At 36.8% G+C, this 22,082-nt stretch overlaps 2 protein-coding genes across 4 annotated transcripts in view; both read right to left on the bottom strand.

The window, feature by feature from the left end:
• Window positions 1-232: 232 nt before the first annotated feature.
• LOC109100056 (ras-related protein Rab-18) lies at window positions 233-5,945 on the bottom strand. The gene is made up of 7 exons (XM_019113554.2): window positions 5,744-5,945; window positions 5,460-5,515; window positions 4,030-4,091; window positions 3,648-3,720; window positions 3,306-3,424; window positions 2,900-2,966; window positions 233-2,132 (listed from the first exon to the last, which is right to left on the bottom strand). Exons 1-7 carry the CDS (start codon window positions 5,809-5,811, stop codon window positions 1,960-1,962), a joined length of 618 nt encoding a protein of 205 aa, XP_018969099.1. The 5' UTR covers window positions 5,812-5,945; the 3' UTR covers window positions 233-1,959.
• Window positions 5,946-9,139: 3,194 nt separating this feature from the next.
• Window positions 9,140-22,082, bottom strand: part of afap1 (actin filament associated protein 1) — a 47,201-nt gene continuing 34,258 nt past the window's right edge. For 2 of the 3 annotated variants that reach the window (XM_042735443.1, XM_042735442.1), the window contains exons 7-18: window positions 18,678-18,770; window positions 17,891-17,966; window positions 15,531-15,680; window positions 13,722-13,933; window positions 13,365-13,510; window positions 11,704-11,821; window positions 11,332-11,568; window positions 10,773-10,893; window positions 10,143-10,307; window positions 9,714-9,904; window positions 9,422-9,586; window positions 9,140-9,287 (exon numbers count right to left, since the gene is read on the bottom strand). In XM_042735443.1, the coding sequence (XP_042591377.1) occupies window positions 9,261-9,287; window positions 9,422-9,586; window positions 9,714-9,904; window positions 10,143-10,307; window positions 10,773-10,893; window positions 11,332-11,568; window positions 11,704-11,821; window positions 13,365-13,510; window positions 13,722-13,933; window positions 15,531-15,680; window positions 17,891-17,966; window positions 18,678-18,770 (1,701 nt within the window). In that variant the 3' untranslated portion in view covers window positions 9,140-9,260. The remainder of the gene's footprint in view (window positions 9,288-9,421; window positions 9,587-9,713; window positions 9,905-10,142; window positions 10,308-10,772; window positions 10,894-11,331; window positions 11,569-11,703; window positions 11,822-13,364; window positions 13,511-13,721; window positions 13,934-15,530; window positions 15,681-17,890; window positions 17,967-18,677; window positions 18,771-22,082) is intronic. The other variant, XM_042735444.1, reaches the window with a different exon arrangement.

Raw genomic sequence — 22,082 nt, 5'->3', positions numbered from 1 at the left:
CTTGGATTCATCCACATCGGATGGGTGCGGAAACCATATGAAGATGCCATCTGAACACATGAATAAGCAAACACTTCAGTCACTACAGATTTCACGCAGAAATGTAACGGGAAACGGTGAAATCACAGAGGCCTGGAAATACATTCCTGTGGTGGGTCATATTTAACAAGAACTCACTGCTGGAAAAAGTATGAGAGAAAGTGAAAGAGAGAGAGAGAGAGAGAGAAAGGTATTCAAAGACAAAATATTGTAATTTCAAGTGCAGCATTATAGTGTCAAACATCAACATTACAATATATTTATGACCATCATCAGCAAATATTTACATACAACAATGAATGTGCAATAACAGCATGCAATATTGCGTAAATGCGTTCTTATGTATTCACTGGATTTAGTGCTGAATAGCAATAACTTGCATACAAATAGAGAAATTTGATTATGTAAGGAATCCAAACCAAAATGTGTTAAAGTCCTCAGATCAATGGAAATATAGGATGATTTTGATATGCAGTGATTGGTCAAAACATAAACCATTACATATAACTGCCATAAAAAGCACAGAAGACATCATTGCATGCAACTGGAAACTATACAATACATTTATAATAGCCTAATAATTTGCATTTTCAAAACAAGTGAAAAGGAATGCATAAATGGGCAAAAATGAAAATACTCTGTGGGTGTATATACAAACCCAACGTTTCCTTCCACATGTGCCACACACTTTCTGAAACTGCTTTAACTGAGGTTGGCTCTCAACAGGACTTTACCACCCAGTTTTCAAGCTACGAACACAAGACCAGACATCTGGGACCCCCTGGATGTTTCTCTAAAGCAAACATAACAGACTAAATAGTCCAGATCGGATAGTGCAGATTAAACCAGGAGAATGGAAATATTCATTTGGCATTTTTTGGCAAACATTTATTATTTCTAAATTTGTTCTTTTGTTCCATTTCTCTGTGTGAGAAAACCAGCCATCTACAGTCACACCCTAATGAGTCACTCTAAGGATTTTTAAACATTTTTTCCTTTCTCTGAGATGGACAGACATGTCAAGACAATAAGTGTCCATTAATCTGCATGCAAATATATTCCTATATTCAAAAGAAAGAAATGAGCCTAATCTCATGAATCTATTCTATGCTATTCCAGTTATTTTTTAACCCTCATTTATATGTACAACAGAGACTTGTTGTGCTAATCTATTTGACTTATAAACTTTTCAAAAACATATTTTTATGTGGGTATTTTTAAGTGAATAAAAGTAGTAAAACACAAATCCAAAATCCTTGGTTACTCTATTACTCTGTAGAGAGGGACGTGGAGTAACAGAGACAGAACTGATAGAACTGAATTGAAGACAGATACATGTAGCGAGCGAGAGGAAAGTGAGTGATTGACAGTAGGAAAAAGTGGGATCCAAAGATGGACAGATAAAGAAAGAACGGAGTTCCGCACGTTACAGACATCAAGCGAGGGCATGTGGATGGAAATCTGTGCTCTACTGAGGTCTCTTTCCAGGAGTTTGAAAGGTCGAGTTAAACTGATGAGTGTTTACCTCTCCCTAAATAAGAAACACAGGCACTGGGACAAAACAAAGTAAAACACTATGAGAAATATACAAACTAAGAAGCAAGCTGATCTGAGGTATAATAGCGTAATCAAGATTTTTATCCCCCTCCTGAATACAAATGTTGAGCGTGCCTTCAATAGAGTTCTTTAAATGAATTTCATCGCTAAAAAATGTGGTAAAGGTCCCCTCTCAGGCTTATCTAGTTTTCCAGTAATCGTCCTTATATCGCTGGACCTGTTAAATGATAATACTTTAAGCATGAGATATGAGTGTTGCTTGTGTTCTTGCACAGATACATAGGCCAAAAAAGGTTTATGTATCCTGCATACGTATGCGTTAACTAATCTAACCTGCACTATTTAACTACAGCAGTTTGTGTGTTAGAGAAGTGAGCAATATGCTCCACAGCCTCCTTGACCGGTTCCAGAGAGTTCAGACAGGGCTACTCCTCTTGACTTGTGCACGCTCTCCCACAAGCCTGGAGTCTGCAGGATTTTCTCCACCAGCTCCTCGAATGCACACTGAACACCATCTCTCGTCTTTGCACTAGCCTCTGCAAAGACAGAAAATGTACTTAAAATAGCCTTTACTATCAAATTAATGCAGCCTTGCTGAATAATTTCTTTCAAAACAAATACAAAACCAAAAAAGAATGGTAATAATAGTGTGTTGCAAAAACATAAGAAACACTTAGTCTTTAATATTAAATGTCAGGAGAAAGTAGAAGCGAATAGGAAACATTAAATCTGAAAAAAAGGCATTGGCCTCAAGCACAAGGGCCGCAGCCATGGTGTCCATCTGCAGATTTCATTTGGTGTGAGGGCTTCACGGCTAATTCAGACAGATTGCTGCTTACATACCCACTCATGAGGCGTGTCACATGACTTACAAACCAAACCCACAGCGCAGAGGAATGCAGGACGTCACCCACAAATACATACACAGGACTGTTACGATTACACAAGCTCGAAAAAGAGAAATAAATCAGAACCATTGTAAAGTCTGACTTGAATTAACTGTCATAATAAATGAACGCTCAATTTATACAAATAATCCATCTCTCGATTAAATAGCATAATCTTTGTTTTTTTAGCAAATGGGCACAAGTATTTAAAAATAGTAGCATGTGAGTATTACGGCAGTTGAATAAACTAGCTTACGTCAAATGTGTGTGAAGATGATGAATCTTGAATTGAAATATCGGAAATGAAACCAAAGTAAAATGTCAGTGTATTCCTACTTAAAGCTTGTGTATTAGTGAATAATGAGGGCTCAAGAAATGCATCACAGGATGACGGGAACATCTTAGTGACTACTCACCTATGAAAAGCATGGAATGTTTTCTAGCGAACTTCAGACCCTCTTCTCGCTCTAGCTCACGGTCTTCCTACGCAAACAGAGAAAAACAGCTCAGAATCAGAGATCGGTTTCATTAGAGTTATGAATATACAGAACCAGTTTCCATGTCTACATCAGCATTATGTATTTAACAATCCAGAACAACTACTATTTTTTGTAGATACATATAGAGCAGTGTAGAGATGAAAAAGCTGAAAAAGCTGAAAAAGCAAACAGAGAGCATATCTGTCTATGTCAGGCTTTGGAAATTGGGTCCAGGCAGGTGTTTTAAAGACAAAAGGAAATATACGACAAAGAGTGCAAAGTCTCTGCAGGACAGCTTTAAAAAAAAAAAAAAAAAGCATTAAGTGCATTAAATGTAACTTACCTTATCGATTTTGTTTCCCACCAGCATTTTGACAAGATCATTTCTTGTACAGTATGTATCCAGCTCATTCAACCAGTTGTCCAGCTTAGCAAAGGTTTCTCGCCTAGTGACATCATACACTAAAAAGACATAAAAAAAAAACACATTTTAAATTTCACGATAGACAATTAGTCTTATCAAATCAGACAAATATAACTAAAAATAACATTTGGTGTTTCATACACTATTCCAGTGTAGCAATGTATATTCATGCTAGATACACAAACACTATTCTAAAGCGTTACAGCTTGTTCATGTTTTTTAATAGTATAGTAGTGAAAAAAACTGTTTATGCTCGCTCACCCAGAATGACACCCTGAGCCCCTCTGTAGTAACTGGGTGTTAAAGTTCGAAAACGTTCCTGACCTGCAGTGTCCTTTAAAAGCGAAACAAAGTCAAGGGATAGTGTTAAATAACATGTAGCAATGAATATTTTGAATTACAAAGACATTACAAAAGAGCTGCCTGCCTTCCGGAAAAAAGGAAGGAACAACACTGCCATCTTGTGTTATATTAGTCAAACGTTCATACAAGCGTTATAAAGACTTGTCTGTCTCGTACAGTAATGTCCGAACTAAGACATGATTTCCCTGGAAACTAAATAATAAATAGTTAAGCATCGTAAAACATAAATCTGTTCCACACTAAACTCTAAATGTATGGATAAATATGACTGACTGCTCACCCAGATTGCTAGCTTTGCTTTGTTTCCATCCACAGCCAGGGTTTTCACCTTGAAATCTACACCTAATGGAAATAAATGATGTGTTTAGTACATATAGAACATCATATTAGCTTTCAATGTTTTAAATTTAACCATTTAGCAGATGCTTTTATCCAAAGCGACTTACAAATGATAACAATGGATGCAATTAGACCAACAAAAGAGTAACATTATGTAAGTGCTGTGACAAGTTCTGGTTTGTTTTTTTTTTTTTTTTTTTTTTTTAATAAAAAATAAAAAAAAAAAAAAAAAAAAATACTTAAAAAGAATAAAAAGTAGATAGAATAGAAATAGAATAGAGAGTGCTTGTTATATTGTTATAAATGTACTGTAACCAAACCCTAGCCTTAACTGAAAACATTCTGCATTTTTACAACATTAACCTTTATTTACAATTTTTACAAATAAGGACATCCTCAAAAGACGGTTTCGGGAGGTTTTGTCAGGTTTACACTGGGTACAAATATGGTAACAAAATAAGTCCCCAAAAAATGGTTACAACAGACAAAAATGTAAATAATCAGGTGAGAATATAAAAAGATTCACAAGCATATATGGAAATACAGTCTAGATGTTTTATGAGGATTATGATAAAACCATTCATATATGGCGAGACAGATTTAATTTTTGATGGACCCAGAAATTTGTCAGGCAACAAGCCCAGAGCGACTAAAGTTAGAAAGAGCAGAATTTATAGCTGAATGGGGAATTGTGGGTTTATTACGTACAGATAAAAAGAAAACAGCACGACTCGACCACCTGTCTCATCACTCGGCAAAGCCACATCAATTATAAACATAAGTGATTTACATTCATAAAAGAAAAATGCAAGTATGTGTGAAGATGACAGGGGAATAAATCTCTCAGCACTCTGTGAATGAAAGATCAGGAGGCATGAAGTACTCCTGAATTTCAACACCGCACTGACAGATTTACCAGAGGAAGCCAAAGAAGGAGATCTGGACTTGTTTGGCTTGGATCGGGGGGGCTTTGAACAGAAAACGGCGGTCAGATCAACACACGTCAACCTGAATGTCAAAGTAACAGCCACTGCTTTGAACAACCAATGAACTTCTACAACATACAGTTTAAGGTAAGGTAACACTTTTTTCTAAGGACCAGCTCTCACTATTAACTAGCTGCTTATTACCAACACATCGGCTGTTTATTCATATATTAATGCCTTCATCTGCATGACCATATTTTTGTTTTAAATATGCACTAGAAAAGCATGTGTGATTTATGTCAATGTGTCCTGTAATGTTAGGTTGCTGTGTTCATTACATTATAAAGGCACATAAAAGAATACTGCTGTGTTTAAACCTGGTTTTACATATTTTGGACCTCTATCAACATAAAACAACCTTAGTCATATGATTTTACAGACTTACCAATTGTTGCACCAATTTCTGGATCAAATGTATCATCTGTAAATCTCAAAAGAAGACTAAGAGAGAAAAGGGGAAAGAAAGGTGAATCAGAGACCCTTTTTAAAAGCGAATTGACACATAAACACGCATCTGCAAATGTGTTATTTGTGGTATGGGAATTTGAGAATACTGAATTCACAAACATTCAGTGGTTCCTAGCTAAAGCGAGGTCAGGTTGCTTTAATATGAGCAGCTGTTCTGTTGTTGATCTATCAGATGACATCTGTAAACTTTAAATCTCATACCTGGATTTGCCCACTCCACTTTCTCCGATGATCAGTATTTTCAGAGTGGTCAAAATATCCTCATTCATGGTTTCCGAAATATGCCACTAAGAGCAGAATACTGTCGATATGAATAAAATATAGAAAATGGACAAACAAAATCACTATTCGAGGGCCAAACGTTTCTCTCTTCTTCGGTAAAATCTATCGACAGCGGTAAACATCTGAAACACACGACTCTGCCATCTAGCGGAGCTTTATAATAATCGTTGTATAGAATAATTGTGTATCTTTATGCTAGACGCACAAACGGAAATCATTCAAAAACATTTCTATACAATACATTTTAAAAATCTTTATTTAAAAACAGCTCTGATTAGGCCATCTTGACTAGTGATGAGAAAAGTAACAGACACCACGTGACCAAACCATCTAAAACGTGAGAAGTCTGAATAATCTGATTTATCTTCGTACGCATGAGGTCGCCAGTGTTCTGTGTGAGTCACTGATTTTAATAACACTATTTGAGAGTGGGATATGTTAGCCAGATTTAAAGGAAACTTTCCATCTTTTTAATAAGACTCTTTGGCTAGATTTAAGTGAAACAAAATCTGAACAGAATTCAGGCCCTGTTAATTGTTAGTGTTTACTATAATAGTAAACTGCCGGAGTGAAACATTGTGATTGTACATCATTAGTCTCACAAAAAAAAGGTTGCCAGTTATGGTCTATCGCACATTGTAATCAAACACAAATTGAAACACACAAGCATTTATTTATTTATTTTTAAAGCAGTTTAATTATTTCTATGTACAATGTCCTTTTGTTGCCAAGTTGGCAACAGTCATCAGCAAAATAAAACAGAGTAATATCCATAAGGTGCAAAACAAACAATGGTGTCTTTGCTCCCACCCTCAAAGCAAAACGACATTTAAAGCAAAGTTTTTCACATTCCACATTCCTTTATTTTGCAAAGTGAGGCCGAAAGCTGACTCAATCTAAAAGTTTTATTTTACTTTGTCAAATCAGTAAATCACTTTGACTACAGAATAAGCAGCTGTGCAGAAAGACTGAAGCATCTCTTCTACTTTGAGCTGGAGACAAAGGTGACTTAATGTTGTCTTTTACAAATATACTGATACCAAACATTCATCCAGTGCTGACTTTTACAAAATGACTGGACAAAAAAAAAACAAAAAAAACAAAGCTCTGACCAAAGCAGAAAATAATGATATTACACAGCACCCTGCGTGTAGTGTAGCTTGAAAATGTGTAGCTTCAAACCAAAAGCCAAACTTCACTGCACAATAAACAAAGAGTTATAAATGTGCCTTGAACATTAATACAAAAGTCGGTCTAAATTAAGCACCAAGAGTTTAAGCATTGCTTAAAAGCACCTTTTTCAGTACATCAGGTGGCTGGACTTTAAGTGTTCAAAACAAAGCAGATTACAGCCTGAACTCTTCTTTTGTTCACAAACGGATTACTTGCAAGCTCTTACACCTGCACATGCACAGCTTAAGACTGCAAACTATAATGAAACTTCACATATGCCCGCTATGTTATTTGTGTTAGCATACAGTACATGTATAACTGTCAGTGTATGATGCATTGCAGTGTTCTGGTGTTTCAGCTATTTCAGTGCAGTGGTTGCAGTGTGTTCAGCGGAGGGGAAGTGTAGCGGTACTTTCAGGCCCAGTTTCCAGAGCAGTCAGCCAGCAGAGGACCACACCCTGGCCTGAACTGCCCTGTTCCCCATGGGCTGCTCTCACCATAGCCAAAAGTTTGGCCAGACCACTGGATTGAAAATAATGGGCCAGACATCGTGGAGGAGGAGGACAGGCTGGTAAAATACTTTCATACAGATTACACTTTTTCTGTAAAGAACAAGTTTTGAATAAGCACATTTTGTAATGTACATTTATCTTAAGACGTATATCCCAAAGCTGCTCTCTACAACTAGTGTGAAGCCCGATGAAAGGCATGACTAAACATCAACAGACAAACACAGAGTGGCTTATATTTATTTAAACATTTACAAATAAATACTTGAAGATTTTGTCTTCCATTAAAGGCTACTTGTTGAAGAAAGAAACAGACTTTATAGACTTTTAAGTGATTACCGACTGAGACCCGTGAGCTTTGCGCACAATATCTGAGAATTTGAGATGTTCTGTGTTTATGATGACATAAAATCATAATAAAATTCTCTTTCCTCTAATGTTACACTACCATTCAAAAATTTTGGGTTTTTTGTGCTCAGCCCCAAGGCTGCATTTATTTGATTAGAAATGGAGAAAAACTGTAACATTGTGAAATATAAGTGCAATTTAAAATAACTGCTTTCTGTTTTAATATATAACAATCACACACACAACAAAACGTAATATTCTGCGGCCATTACTCCAGTCTTCAGTGTCACATGGTCCTTCAGGAATTGACACTCACGCAACATCTGTTGTTATTATTATAAATGTCCAAAAAATTTTATCAAAATAATAAAATAGTGGAAACCATGCTACATTTTTTCAGGATTCCTTAAAGGGATACTCCACCCCAAAATGAAAATGTTGTCATTAAATCACTTACCCCCATGTCGTTCAAAACAAGAAAAACCTTTATCCGTAAACACAAAAAAAAAACATATTCTTTTGACAAAACCCACAAAGAATATGACTGTCCCATAGACTGCCAAATAAATTACACTGTCAAGGTCTGGTGTGGCTGACACAGAAGAGCGTAAGCTACCTGCGTTCAGCTCATTTTCTCCAAAATGGCGCTACAGTGACGTGGAGAGACACAGAGGAGACAAACTGTTGAATATAGTCGTCATTTTTGTTTTCTTCGTGTACAAAAAGTATTCTCGTCGCTTCATAACATTACAGTTGAACCACTGATGGCAGATGGAGTATTCTGAAGATGCTTTTCATACTTTTCTGGACCTTTACAGTGTATTTTACTTGCTAGTCTATGGGACAGTCACAAGCCTCCCAGTTTTCATCCAAAATATTTTAAATTGTGTTCCAAAGACCGAAGATGAACAAAGCTTTTACGGGTTTGGAATGACATGGGGGTAAGTGATTAATGACAAAATTTTCATTTTGGGATGGAGTATCCCTTTAATGAACAAAGTTCAAAAGAACAGCATTAATTTGAAATAAATATATATTGTCTTTGCTGTCACTTAAATCAATTTCATGTATCCTTGCTGAACAAAAGTATCCATTCCTAAAAAAAAATTATACTGACCCCCAAATATTGACAGGTAGTGTGTATAAATTTGGTTTTGTGGCATTACTGTTATGACAAATTGCTTGAGTTTTCCTCATTTGTAAGTCACTTTATAGTCAGATCATGATCCAGGGATAGTGCTATAATGATAAACCGCACTGGGCACCGGACTCAGTCAAGGTCTTCCAGAATTAATTCTGAAAAATAGTGTGTCTATGGTTGAGTCAATTCAATTTCAACATCACTCATATATGGAAAAAATTAAATAAATAGATACAGCGAAAATGAAAGGTTGGTGGAAAAGAACTTATGTGCCAGACTTCATCTCCCATTCCTGCAAAAAAAAAAAAAAAATTAAAAATGGAACAGAATGAACACACAGGGGGAAAATATACACTATAAACATCTTAAAGTAAATGCAACATTAGGATCATGCTTTTACATAAGACCCAGCATATGGTTACTGACCTTGGCTTTCTTGAGGACGTGTCCTCGCACAGGTGAGGCTTTTTGTTGTGTCTGACGCCGCAGCAGAGATGCACTGTTGACTGGTAGAGAGCAGGTCTCGGTGTCACTGGTGTCACAGCTGGAAATGGGTGAGTTGTCCACTGTTCGCCTCATTAGCACTGGAGACTAAAAACAAACAAGACACATTTTGATACCTGCTTTTCTTTCATCACTAAAAAATGAAAGTGACACAGCCCTACAGTTAGTATTACATCATGTCTATGTTAGAGAAATAGTTGCTGTTTTTCCAGACCTGTGGGCTGGAGCTGGCCGTTTTGGGTTCAATGGTCAGGCCCAGGGTGACGCCTCCATTCAAGGCTTTCTTCAGACTCTCCTTCACCTCCGTCAGCTCCAGTTCCAGATTGACTCGTTCTTCCTCTTTTAGTTTGCATTCATCCTCCACTTTCTTAAGTCTCTCTGTCAAAGATGCCTGAGAGCGCTTACCTGGATGAAAAAAAAAAAAAATGGGAGAGGTTATAACTGTCGTTTTTCAGGATCCTTTAATGAATAGAAAGCTTCAATGACATAATTTATTTGAAATAGAAAACTTTAGTAACATTATAAATGCCCTGTCACAATTTAATAAATTTATTCTTGCTTAATGTTGAATGCTATTTTTTTTCCTTATTTGTCATTGACACTTACAGATTCAATCAAACTTGAATCCCGTTGACATCCTCACCTGTGTTGTTCTCTATAGCAGTGCGGAGGTCCTTCCTGTCTTTTTTCAGCTGGGTCAGGCGGTTTCGAATTTCCTGCTTCCTCTTCATCAGCTCCTCCTCTTTCGCTTGGAGTTTCTTGGCATCTGCCTCCACTCTATTTTTCCCGTACTTATACTGATCCGCACCTGTGTAAATTAATGGTGCATTTTAATCAAAGTAAACCATCGTCAGAAAATCTTTCCATTTTTAACTTTTGGATTCAGTCTTTTCATCGCATTAAAGGCCTCCAAGACCACAAACGCAGATTAAAAGGCAGACAGAATATACAGTATACCACATCCAAATATTTGCAAGTCCACGTAAATGGCCTCTGGATGGTTAAGATGTCTGTGACTGACTGACTGCCTGTCCGAAACAGAATTCGGGGTGATTGAGTTTACAAAGGAGCATGTCAACAGATCCACTGCTGTCTAACAGCACTGCAATTTCCACATACCGGCATTCTCCACAAATCTGTGTGGCTTCTTTTTCCTTGAAAGAAATTAGTGGTGTAATAGCTAGGATAATGGATGCAGACTTAATGTCTGCTTAGTTTAGTTTCAGCCGTATGTCCACTCGTTTTGAGATTATCAGATGTTACAATCTCTTACTAGAGTTGTTGCGTTTCACTGGAACAGTGCTGCTGATTCCATTGGCCTTTTTGGGCTGGTTCTTGTCCAACTTCTGCTTTGCAGCAAACCCATTGGTGGTCAGGCCTTTCTTTCCCTTGAGCTGATTGGTTGAAAGAAACATGTACAAAAAAGCTGAAACTGATATGTGGGCTACTAACAAACATCTGATATTTAAAGACTTTGATTTCGCCATTTCATACAAATAATTTCACGTAGGTTAGATCTGCAAACCACATCTACTAAACCACAAATGTTGCTTGAGGGACATTTTCTTTTAGTTACACTATAGCTGGCAGCAATCCTTTTCTCTATCCTTGGCCTATAAAATGTAACCCAGAGTGAACTTCAAGGCCATGGCCACACAGACATGGATATTTTATAGATCAAAAGCATTCATTTCAGGAGCTGGGTGGTCCACAATGCATGCACTATGCTGTGTGCTTATTTACATTCTGTGTTTGTTAATATTAACTGAAAATACAAATCTGATACAGATATCCATTGTTTGAGATATACTGTGTTAGCCTTGCTTAGTCACCTGGTTAGTGTTAGTATTAGCAGCTGAGGGAGAGGAGGAAGAGGACAGAGATTTGGTGGAGAGCGGTGTGTTGTAATGCCCTGTGGAAGATGAATGCAAGCGGATGGATTTGGGAGAGTAGCGGGCTGCTAGTTTGGGGGAGGGCATGTTTTCATAAAGATCTGTATTCTCATAATGAGACTCTTCTTTCCAGCGACGGTCCCCTGAAGCTGGGGAGGAGTAGTGCGCATCTGGTACCTTCCGTATCGCAAGCGTGCAAGCAAGAGAAGAGCGATTAGAAAAGAAAAAGTGGATCAGGGACGGAGAGGAGTTAGGCAGGATCAGAAAAGAAGGTGAGAATTTAATGGGTTTAAAGTTTGTTCATTTGCTTACTGATCCATTGATGCAGGGCACATCATCATAATGCAGAGCGACCCCTGTGGGACAGGCGTAACCATTGACTGGGTTATCCAGGTATGGGTTTGGAGAAACTGCACGCTTACTGGTGAAACTGTGAACATATACATATATTCATTACTACATATATAAATGTCATACAGAGAACTTAAACTCTAACTTTAAACAGTAGTGTTGAGAAAGATATTTCAAAACTGTAGCTTTACAAGCTACTCATGAGCACTTTAACTACAGTCAAGCTTAGTAGTTAGCTATACTAGAAGGCATTAACAATCAGTAGCTAATTATTAAAAGGGGCAAGTTTGGGGTCACTAATTATTATTATTTTTTTTATGTTTTTGAAAGAAGCCATTTATGGATTTATTTGATCAGAAAAGCTGTAAAACAGTAATATTGTGAAGTATTATTACAATGTAAAATAACTGTTAATACATTTTTAAATGTAATTTAATTTTTGTGATGGCAAAGCTACATTTTCAGCAGCCATTACTGCTCAATAAACTTTTCTTATTATTACTGTATCTATGTTGAAAACAGTTGCTGCTTAATATGTTTGTGGAAACAGTGATACATTTTTTAACTGTTTATTAATATAAAGTTTAAAAAAAAGGAACAGCATTTATTTAAAACAAATATCTTTTAGTATTAGAAATGTCTTTACTGTCACTTTTGATCAATTTATTGCATCCTTGTTGAATAAAAGTCTACCTTTCTTGGAAAATATCTTACTAACCTAAACTTTTCAATGGTAATATACAAATATATAAAATAATTAGTAAATGTACATAAAATAATAAATATATAACAAAAAAATAAAAGTAGTAAATACAAAATGTATAATTTAATGACATAAAAACACTGATAATTTTTTCTGAATAACCTCAATTACAAATACAAGTTACAGATAAATACATAGAATATAACTAATACAACTATAATATTGTTTTCTTCTTATTATATAACTTAAAAAAATCCTTGCTACACGTACTGCATAAGGCTAACTGAGACTTGTCATAGCACTTGCATATCATTGCTCTTTTGTTGATTTTGATTACTTCCTAAGTCGCTCTGGATAAAAGTGTTTGCTAAATGACTACATGTAAATGTCATATAATATATAACATTGTATTAAACAACATAGAATAAAATATTATATAACAACATTATATTAAATTAATTGTATAAATATTTTATATTTTCATTTTTGTGCATTAAATATACTGTTGAACAGCAGTGTTATGTTAAACAGATATTTAAATATTTATAAATATGAAGAAGCAGATGCAGTGCAGGAAACAATTTAATTTAAATTTATTAAAGAAAAAGTGGTAACATTTTATTTTAAGGCCCAGTTCTCACTATTTACTAGTTGCTTATTAGCATGCCTATTACTAGCATATTGGCTGTTTATTAGTACTTATAAAGCATATATTAATGCCTTATTCTGCATGACCATATTTTAGATCCATTAATCCTACCCCATACCTAACCTTAACAACTACCTTACTAACTATTAATAAGCAGCAAATAAGGAGGCTGTTAAGGGAAATCTACTGTATGTGTTCCCTATTCTTAAGTGTTACCGAAAAAGTTACTGGCATGCTAATAAAACATTTTTAGCAGTACTGGATTCTCACCAAAATGACTGCTTGGCCAGCTGAATGACATTAGCAGTGGTTTCGACATCAATGTAATCATAGTGCAGTGCAGCAGGATCTGTTGTGGAGCCCGTTTCGGCCAGCAAGACCCCCAGCCACCTTCCCATACTCTCAGAGGAGGAGGCCTGACAGGAAAAAGAGTGAGGAAAGATGCAATGAATGAGTGTCAGTGGAATATGAGATAAATAAAGCACTAATCTATGCAATCTCTACACATGAAACAGCAGTGACATCATTACGAAAGCAAGCCAACCAAACCATCCATCTAATCCCTGCCCTGAGGTCCTGTCTCAGACACATTAATTGCCCACAATAGTTGAGGGACTTGGCACGTACCTCCAGAACAGCCACCTCCTGTCCATTGCGCAGCAGACGAAAGGCAAAGGGATGTTTGGAGTCCAGCCCCGGAATGACCTCACACCCCCGCAGCGGCAGGGAGGCCATGTGTGTCTTCAGATCTGCCCGGTCCTTGTGCAGCAACAGCTGGTTGTCTTTTAGCTGGCACCAGCGCTCTCTCCAGCGGTTATTGGACAGCACGTTCAGATAGCCTGTTAATGTAGGATTGGGCCGAGAGATTTATATTACAGCCAACAGATAGACCCAAACACAAGCAGAAAAAGTATATTAAAAGTACATTAAAAAAGTATATTAGTAATATTTTGAAAATAGAAGAATTTTCTATTTAAATATTTTAAATATGTAATTTATTCCTGTGATAGAAAAGCTCATTTTTCAGCAGTCATTACTCCAGTCTTCAGTGTCACACGATCCTTCAGAAATCATTCTAATGTGCTGATTCGGTGTTCAAAATCATTTCTTATTGTTGAAAACTGTTTAAAACTGCTTAATATTTTTGAGGAAACAGTGATACATATATTTTCAGGCTTACCTGATGAATAGAAAATTCAAAAGAACAGCATTTATTTGAAATAGAAAACATTTTTACATTATAGATTTTGTTACTGTAACTTTTGATCAATTTAATGCAATCAGTTTATTTCTTGCTGATTTTTAAACAGTAGTGTATTTGCGCAAAGCACAATGGAGATAAAACAAATTGAAATACATCAGTTAAATAAAAACAACTATACAGATAAGCAGAAAGAATAAAGATATCATAATACCACCGTTAGCCCATATTGTTGTAGTATCTTATGTGACCCTGGAGCACAAAACCAGTCTTAAGTCGCTAGTGTAAATTTGTAGCAATAGCCCACAATACATGGTATAGGTCAAAATTATAAATTTTTCTTTTATGCCAAAAATCATTTAAATATTAAGAATTGATCATGTTCCATGAAGATACTTTGCAAATTTCCTACCATAAATATATCAAAAACAACTTTTAATTTTTTTGCACCCTCAGATTCTAGATTTTCAAACATCATTTCTCAATATTTAGATTTTTTTTGCTCCCTCAGATTACAGATTTTCAGATAGTTGTAACTAGGCCAAATATTGTCCTAACAAGCCATACATCAATGAAAAGCTTATTTATTCAACTTTCAGATGATGTATAAACCTGACCCTTATGACTGTTTTTTTGGTCCATGGTCACATATTGTCCGGGCCTTGCTTCTGCTACTTTGGTTATTAAATAGACATTGCACTAGTATCTAACTAAAGTGATTTTTAGGACTGACAATCGAATTTTGAGATTATATTAACAGAACCACAGCCATCAAATTGAATGCTTCATTAACATGATTCACAGGCTGTCAATCACTAATGTCAGGACTATCAACCTCTCTCGGGTGACGACAATGGCAAAAATCTAGCTATTATGTGGTTGAAGAGCAAGACAATCCTTTGTTTGGGTAATGCGTTTAGGTGGCGGAAAAAACCTAGATGGAAAAAACTAGACAGAGTTTGGCTGCATATAGCTGAGAGGATGAAAACAATGGGAGCTGCCCAAAACAGATAAAACTAAATCCTGAAATATGCAATAAAAAAAGCCTTGATATTTACTACCTTCATCTGTCACTATAGATATTACAGATATTATTTAGTGACTGACTTCAGTTACTTGTTCATACAGGCATTATTCTACCTGTTCCTGTATGTACAGGACAATCTAAAATTAGTACTTTTATTCCCAAATGTTTTAATGGTAATGCATATCAAAATGGTATTGCAACCGCTCACCACACGTTGGGACATCCTCCTCCGCCGATGAGGTCTGTTCATCTGTAGATGGTTTTTTCTTGCCCAGGCCTATGATTTTAGTGATTTTCTTTCCAGTCACACGTCCCATGGTGCCTTTCTGCTCTGATTTAGAGTTCTTCTTGCCTTTGGCTGCAAAAAAAGGCAAATTAGTGTCAGAGTGTGAAATATATGTATGGGATTTTATCAAGTACTGTAATATATTATACAAATATGCTAGTTATCTAGAAAACCGTTAGTGTTGCAACTAAAACAAGGGGTGGGTTTGGAAAACATTTTGTTTGTGGGGTGGATTTGGTGGGAAAAGACTGAATTATGGAAAATGGCAAACGGCAATCTGTTGACTTTAAAATGTTAGCAATTTAGGTCAGAGAGTAAGAGGCTGAACTGACAATGACAGGACACGTCTTCAGAATTTTAATCCAAATTCTGAACAGTGCGTGAAACCAACTTCGTTCTTCTCCAAGTTTTTCAGATACTTTTATCTGAGGAGTGTGGTTTGTGGTTAATGGTATTGTAAGAAACAAAAGATCTAGAAAAAACAAACTTAAACAGTTCAGGTCACATCCTATTCCAAACCAATGGTGGACAATGTGAGCAAACTAGCAGTTTGGGATCTGGACTGGGTTAAAGTGTGTAAGAAACTACAGCACAACAAATTACAGGCTTTTTCCTTTTCAAAAGGCCTACTACAAAAGCAGCACACAAGCACAAAGAAAACATATAAAGATACAGTGAAACTCTTGCTCTTCTGGCCTGACTTGGTCCAAGCTCCACTGCAGAAGATTACATCTTAGTTGGCGACTCCTTTAATTAAAGCTAAGCCCATCTGAAGCCAGAGTCTCTGCACAGCAGCCTCAGGCATGAGGCAAAACCCAGAGCCACAGATGCAAAATCCATTGGCCCTTAAAGGACCTATACAGACATAGTTCTTCATTTTATCATGAGGGAAAATTCTGTGATCAGCGTCTCAGCAGTTACGACAGCTGGAAAGAATATGACGAATCTGATTAATCTGCTTGGTTCTTTTAAATTTGTCTTCCATCTTTCATTAAAGAAGTGCAGTAGATGGCTGCTGGTGTGGTTTAAGGATATCTAAGGTGCTATCAGACAGAGACAGAGGAGATCAGATAGAAATGGTTCATGTTTCTGCTGCCAAGAAATGCTTCCCTAAATTTTTTGTAAAAAAAATAATAATAATAATAGGACTTTCTCAATACCTTTTCATAACCATACACTTTTACAGGTATTATTATAAGACATCAGCCTTTTGTTTATCTGTAGGCTTATCAGAGGTCAGCTGCCATAACTCATGTGAAAACAGCACAGCAGTTACTGCGGCTTGTGGCCGTGATGCTGAGCTAATCATACGGGTTTGCAGATGCACGAGTTTTGGATTCCACTCAAATTAGGCAATTCTTCACCAACACGTCTGAGGCAAGGCAGTCTCAAATTGAAAAAAAGAAACCTTTCCACAGACCTGAAACAGATGTCCCAAAAAGTTAAATCCCAGATCGAGACAGCGTGGTGTAAATACTAGATAAATAATCCTATTAGATTATTTAAGAAGGGTCTCCTTGCCCTGACTTTGCCGTTGTTCAAACAATGGAATTGTTCAAGTCAAATAAACATCTATTTTATGGGATTAAATTTGTTCTGTTTTTCTGTCTCGTTGTTTTACCAAGTTTGTTTTCTTAACCAAAAAGCTCCCCCAGCTCTGCATATTTTGCACGTCTCTCTTTGTTAAAACTCCTGATTCAGATAATCAGCTCGTTAGAATTGAGTTCCGTGCATGAACTGTGTTCCGATTTACGTGGTCCCTACACAGAGTTCATTGCTCCCTACTCCCTGAGCAGGGCAAATCTGCTGAAGTTTTCTTCACTTCGGAACATTCATTCATGGATTTGCGCTGCGCAACGTCTTCACACACAGACAAGTGTGACATCATATACCTCTGTAAATAAATACAATTTAAATTCACGTCTCGCACACTTCAGTGCACTTTGAATGGAACATATACTGTACATTCGCTTCAAACTGGAATCATGGCGGAATATCCTGTGATGTCCACTTCGCAGGGCACTTACGTTTAAATAGAACAAACGTCTGAAGCGATAAGAGAAACATACAAAATTTGCAGAGTGGGGGGCGCGAAGACTGGAAGTGAGAAGCGCTGAATTAAACACTGAATCAAATATTTTAGACAGACAGCTGTAGATAGATTAGCTTCGTACCACTTTTTACAGTGTATGCCACACAATACTCTTCCTTTATATAAAGTAACTCTACATCTGTCGTCTCCAATGATATGGACCAAAAAAGGACTGAACATAAAAACTCACCTGGATCTTTGCCATCTGAGATGCCATTTTCATGACAAGGCTCTCCATCTGAACTGGGCCGATCACAGGACAGCTTCTGCAAAACAAGAGTTAGGTTTCATGCTTGCAGTTACAGAGAAAACACGCATTTCAGCAGAAGACAAATAACAGTGGATTCATTGTTAAATTTAATGATAAATTGTTTATAGACAGACACATTAAATACATACACACAAAGAGTATAGAACACTAAAGACCAAACACTTAAACCTCTGCAGTCTACCCAAACAAACCTCGAAGCGCATCTGTTTTGCATTAAGTGTGAATAATTAGACTAGGCTCATGCATGCTGTGCCAGTTTAAGAGGTTTGACATTAAACCCCCTTAAGATCTGTCTTAAAAACAGCACACACACATAAACAAGTGCAACATGCGCACGCTGCAAAAATAATGTTGCAGCATAGTGCATATTAAAGAATGTGTTCTAAAACATGATAAGATCACAGTTCCTCCCACACCTATTTAGCCTCGCCAGCAACACACATCCGTGGCAAGATGGAATTTGGTACATATATGCAGCTTTTATAGCCCTCCATGCCCTGGCAGCAGAGCCACTGTGCAGGAACACAGAGAGGAGGCGCCTGTGCAGGGTATTGAGGTGTGGTGAAGCTGGAAAGCATGCAAACCGCCACACAGTCTCACAAACCTGCATGTAGGTAGACCAGCATGTACTCTGCATGCATTGTAAATCCACACAACCACCCACACATACAAAGTACTATACATAAATAGAATTATGAATTCACACCTTTTCCAGCTCTGCTTTGTTAACAGGGGAACCAGAGCCAGCTCCGTCACAGTCCACCACTCCATTTCCATTAGAGCAGACTTCCTTCATCACTTAAAGAGACCACAGAACAAAAAGTTGAAGTGCAAAATAACAGGCAGAAATTTGATATTTCTCAATATCTAATTTTTAAATTGTTCTATTATAGTTATTGATTAATTTTTTTTTAAAAGATGACATTTCCCACGCTTTTGGGTTCCCACACTTTTGCCCAATGAATTTCATGACTTGCACTCTCAAAGATTAATTTAGCTGATATATTTTTATATCAATAAATACAGCTAGAAAACAAATGACATTAACTAGAACAATTTCCTTAGACCTATTAAAAAAGAGCAATTTTCTAGTGAATATATTTTTACAATTTGATTTGAGAATATGACTTTTCCAAGACTTCATTATTTCATTAGATTTTATTCTTTTTCATGATTTTTCCAAGCCTTGAAATTTTATTCCATTTCCCATGAGAACCCTTGAATAATCAAAAACTTTCTTTGCTCCCAGTCAAACAGATGTCACAAACTCTCCACCACCTCCACGTTCTGCCATGCACATGCGCTCAAATGGATTGGGCACGTCACATGCAGTTGGAAGTGCAGCTGGAAGGCTGTTACATGCGTCATTGCTCTCGTGGCTGTCTATGCGCTGTGCAGTGGCTCTGTGTGAATGAGATATCCAGAGATCTCCAGACTGCACAGACTCCTCGCCGCCACATATGAGCATGACCTCACATTACCTGGGGGTAACATCCAAAAAAACTCATAACCATTGTTGTCTAGTGAACAAAGAGAGGAGCTCACCTTTACACACCCCCTTCCCAAACTGTCCCCATGCCAAAGACCAAAATATAACCAAATATCCTTTTCATTGAACTTCTCTGAGCATCGTAACTTGACGCAGCACGTTGGGGATTTGGCAACCGGTTTACATAATTGGGCTCAAGGGAAAATTGCAGGCTGTGGCCTCACTCTTTGGCTTTGAATGCAAAAGAGTGGGTTTCTGGGATACGCAGTCAAAAAATCTTTTGTGCAGTGCTAATGTGCCCTCATTAGCATGAATATTTTCAAATGAAGAGTTAATATGGAGAACTACTGCATAAAAATCCAACAAAGTCAAAGTTAATGGTCAAACAAATGTTTGCGGACATTCAAACTTTGAGTCATAATATAAAACTTCCACAATAGAGAGTGATGAGAAGCAAAGCCAATGACAAGCATTCAGCAAGGGCAGTAATTGACAATTTCACACCAATCAGCACACAAACACACACCTATACACTCAGAAGCTAATAAAATGAAACCCAACAGAAAGCATGGAGTGATCAGGTTCATTGATACATTCAAAAAGAATGTACTCCATATCTTACCATTCCCACCCAGGGCAGAGGAGACTCAGATGACAAAAAAGAGAGAAGAAAGAAGAACGAAGGGAAGAAGAAAGACAGGAGGTGGAATTTCCCCAGGCCTGTCCAAAGGATCAGAGCAGAGGAGCTACATGGAGATAACTAGTCGAATAAAGACTGGAAGAGAGAGAGAACAAAGAGGACAAAGAGGAGAGATACAACACTAACAATAATTAAAAATGAATCATGGAAAACAACAAGCCAACACTTTCCATAAATAAATCATTAGAAAACTGGATAAAGCATTAATGAACCACAGACGCCTTTGGGCTTCTATAATGTTCCTCAGTTTTGTTTGAAGACATGAAGTATTCTATTAAAGCTTAAAAAAAGTTCCCTTATCGCCTAATATTCCACTCTTTTTAATACTAATGGCTTCCATATAAACCAGTTAGTTCCACTTTCAAAAACTAAGTTTCACTGAATCAGTGCAAAACTGAACACATTTAAAAATAATCTCATCTTGTGAATATTTAAAAGTGTCTCAGTGGATTATTTACTGTGTTATTAATGATCTAATGTCTACTAGTGTTTAATGATTTAATCTAGAAAAAAAGGCAATTAACAAGTTTTAAAAAAAAAAACACTTTTTAAAGCAATTTAACTTACAAAGAGCGATTTTCTAAATGCTATAGTAAAAAATAAATAAACTGGACTAAAGAAATTTTACCACTTTTCCAAGACTTTGAAGGTTTTCATGATATTTCCAGGCCTAGAAAACTATAATTCTATTCGATTTCCCATGGGAACTCTGCAATAGTCAAATATCAAAAGCTTTTTTGTCTCCAATTAAATAAAAGCCACAAACTTGCCACCACCTCCACATTTTACCATGCACACTGTGTACATGAATGTAACACAATGCACAATGTGGCTGTCAAGTCATTCACTTTTGCTCTGCTTCAATTGTAACCATTTTTTAAAAGTGGAAATAAACTATTTTATATGAGAGACATTAGAAAACCAAATTGAAAATAGTGGAATATTCAAGTTTCTTTGGAATAAATCAAATACCAGGTTATTACTGATTTAGAACATGCTTCTTCATATTGGGAATGAGTTGCTGGGTGTACAGTGTGTGCATGAATGAAACACAATACAACAAATCCCTCTAAGCTAGGGTGGTTTCTGTTTATCCCAAGCAGAAATCAATTACTTCAGTATGTTTTCAGTACACACGACACCTGACCAAACAGCGCAGAGCTATGCCCCCTTCTTAAACAGCAATTACAGCGGTTGTTGCTTTCCCGGGCTGTATATTTGCACAGTCTGATGTCCACACCCACTTGAAGGTGCTGTACAGCTCACTGCATGTGCCTTCCTGCCCGCAAATCAATAAACAGAAGCTCGTTACCACATGGAATCATAGTAACGGAACATGAAAATCTCATTTTTTTGTCTTTATAAATGAGACCGTTGCACGAGTGATGTCTTTATGATGTACAACATTGAGGGAAATGCCATTTTCATCAATCGTCCACTGACTGGAGCTGGTTTTGATGATTTTTTGTGCAGTACAAGTTGCTTTTAGGTTATAAAATAGTAGATCCATCACACGAGAGCTCAGAGACTTTCACTAGCACTTTTCACGATGTCTGTGAAAACCAGATGTGGAGGAAAACAGCTTTAAATAGATATAAAACAGACTATCAAAAAGTAACAAGTTATCAACAAGCACAATCTTCAGAGTCATTAAGATTAAAATCCTTTGAACTTAAACCAGGAAACACTTTTTAGAGTTTAGGCCCACACGAGACTTGCGCATGAAGGTGAAATGAACTGTGGGTGGGTATAAAATATTTAAATATATTGAAAAAGATGTACTTGTATGTATAGTTCTGTATTTAGTACGTACAGAGCAATCTGCTTTTAACCCAACACACCCAACTGAACACAAACACTAAACAGCTGGACCTGAGGACTGCTACTGCTGGTTTGTTTAACTTCTGTGCTGAAAGACGTGC

The sequence above is a fragment of the Cyprinus carpio genome, chromosome B12 (assembly GCF_018340385.1).
Source record: "Cyprinus carpio isolate SPL01 chromosome B12, ASM1834038v1, whole genome shotgun sequence".
In the NCBI taxonomy this organism is placed as follows: Eukaryota; Metazoa; Chordata; class Actinopteri; order Cypriniformes; family Cyprinidae; genus Cyprinus; species Cyprinus carpio.
This window is presented reverse-complemented; position numbering and strand designations above follow the sequence as displayed.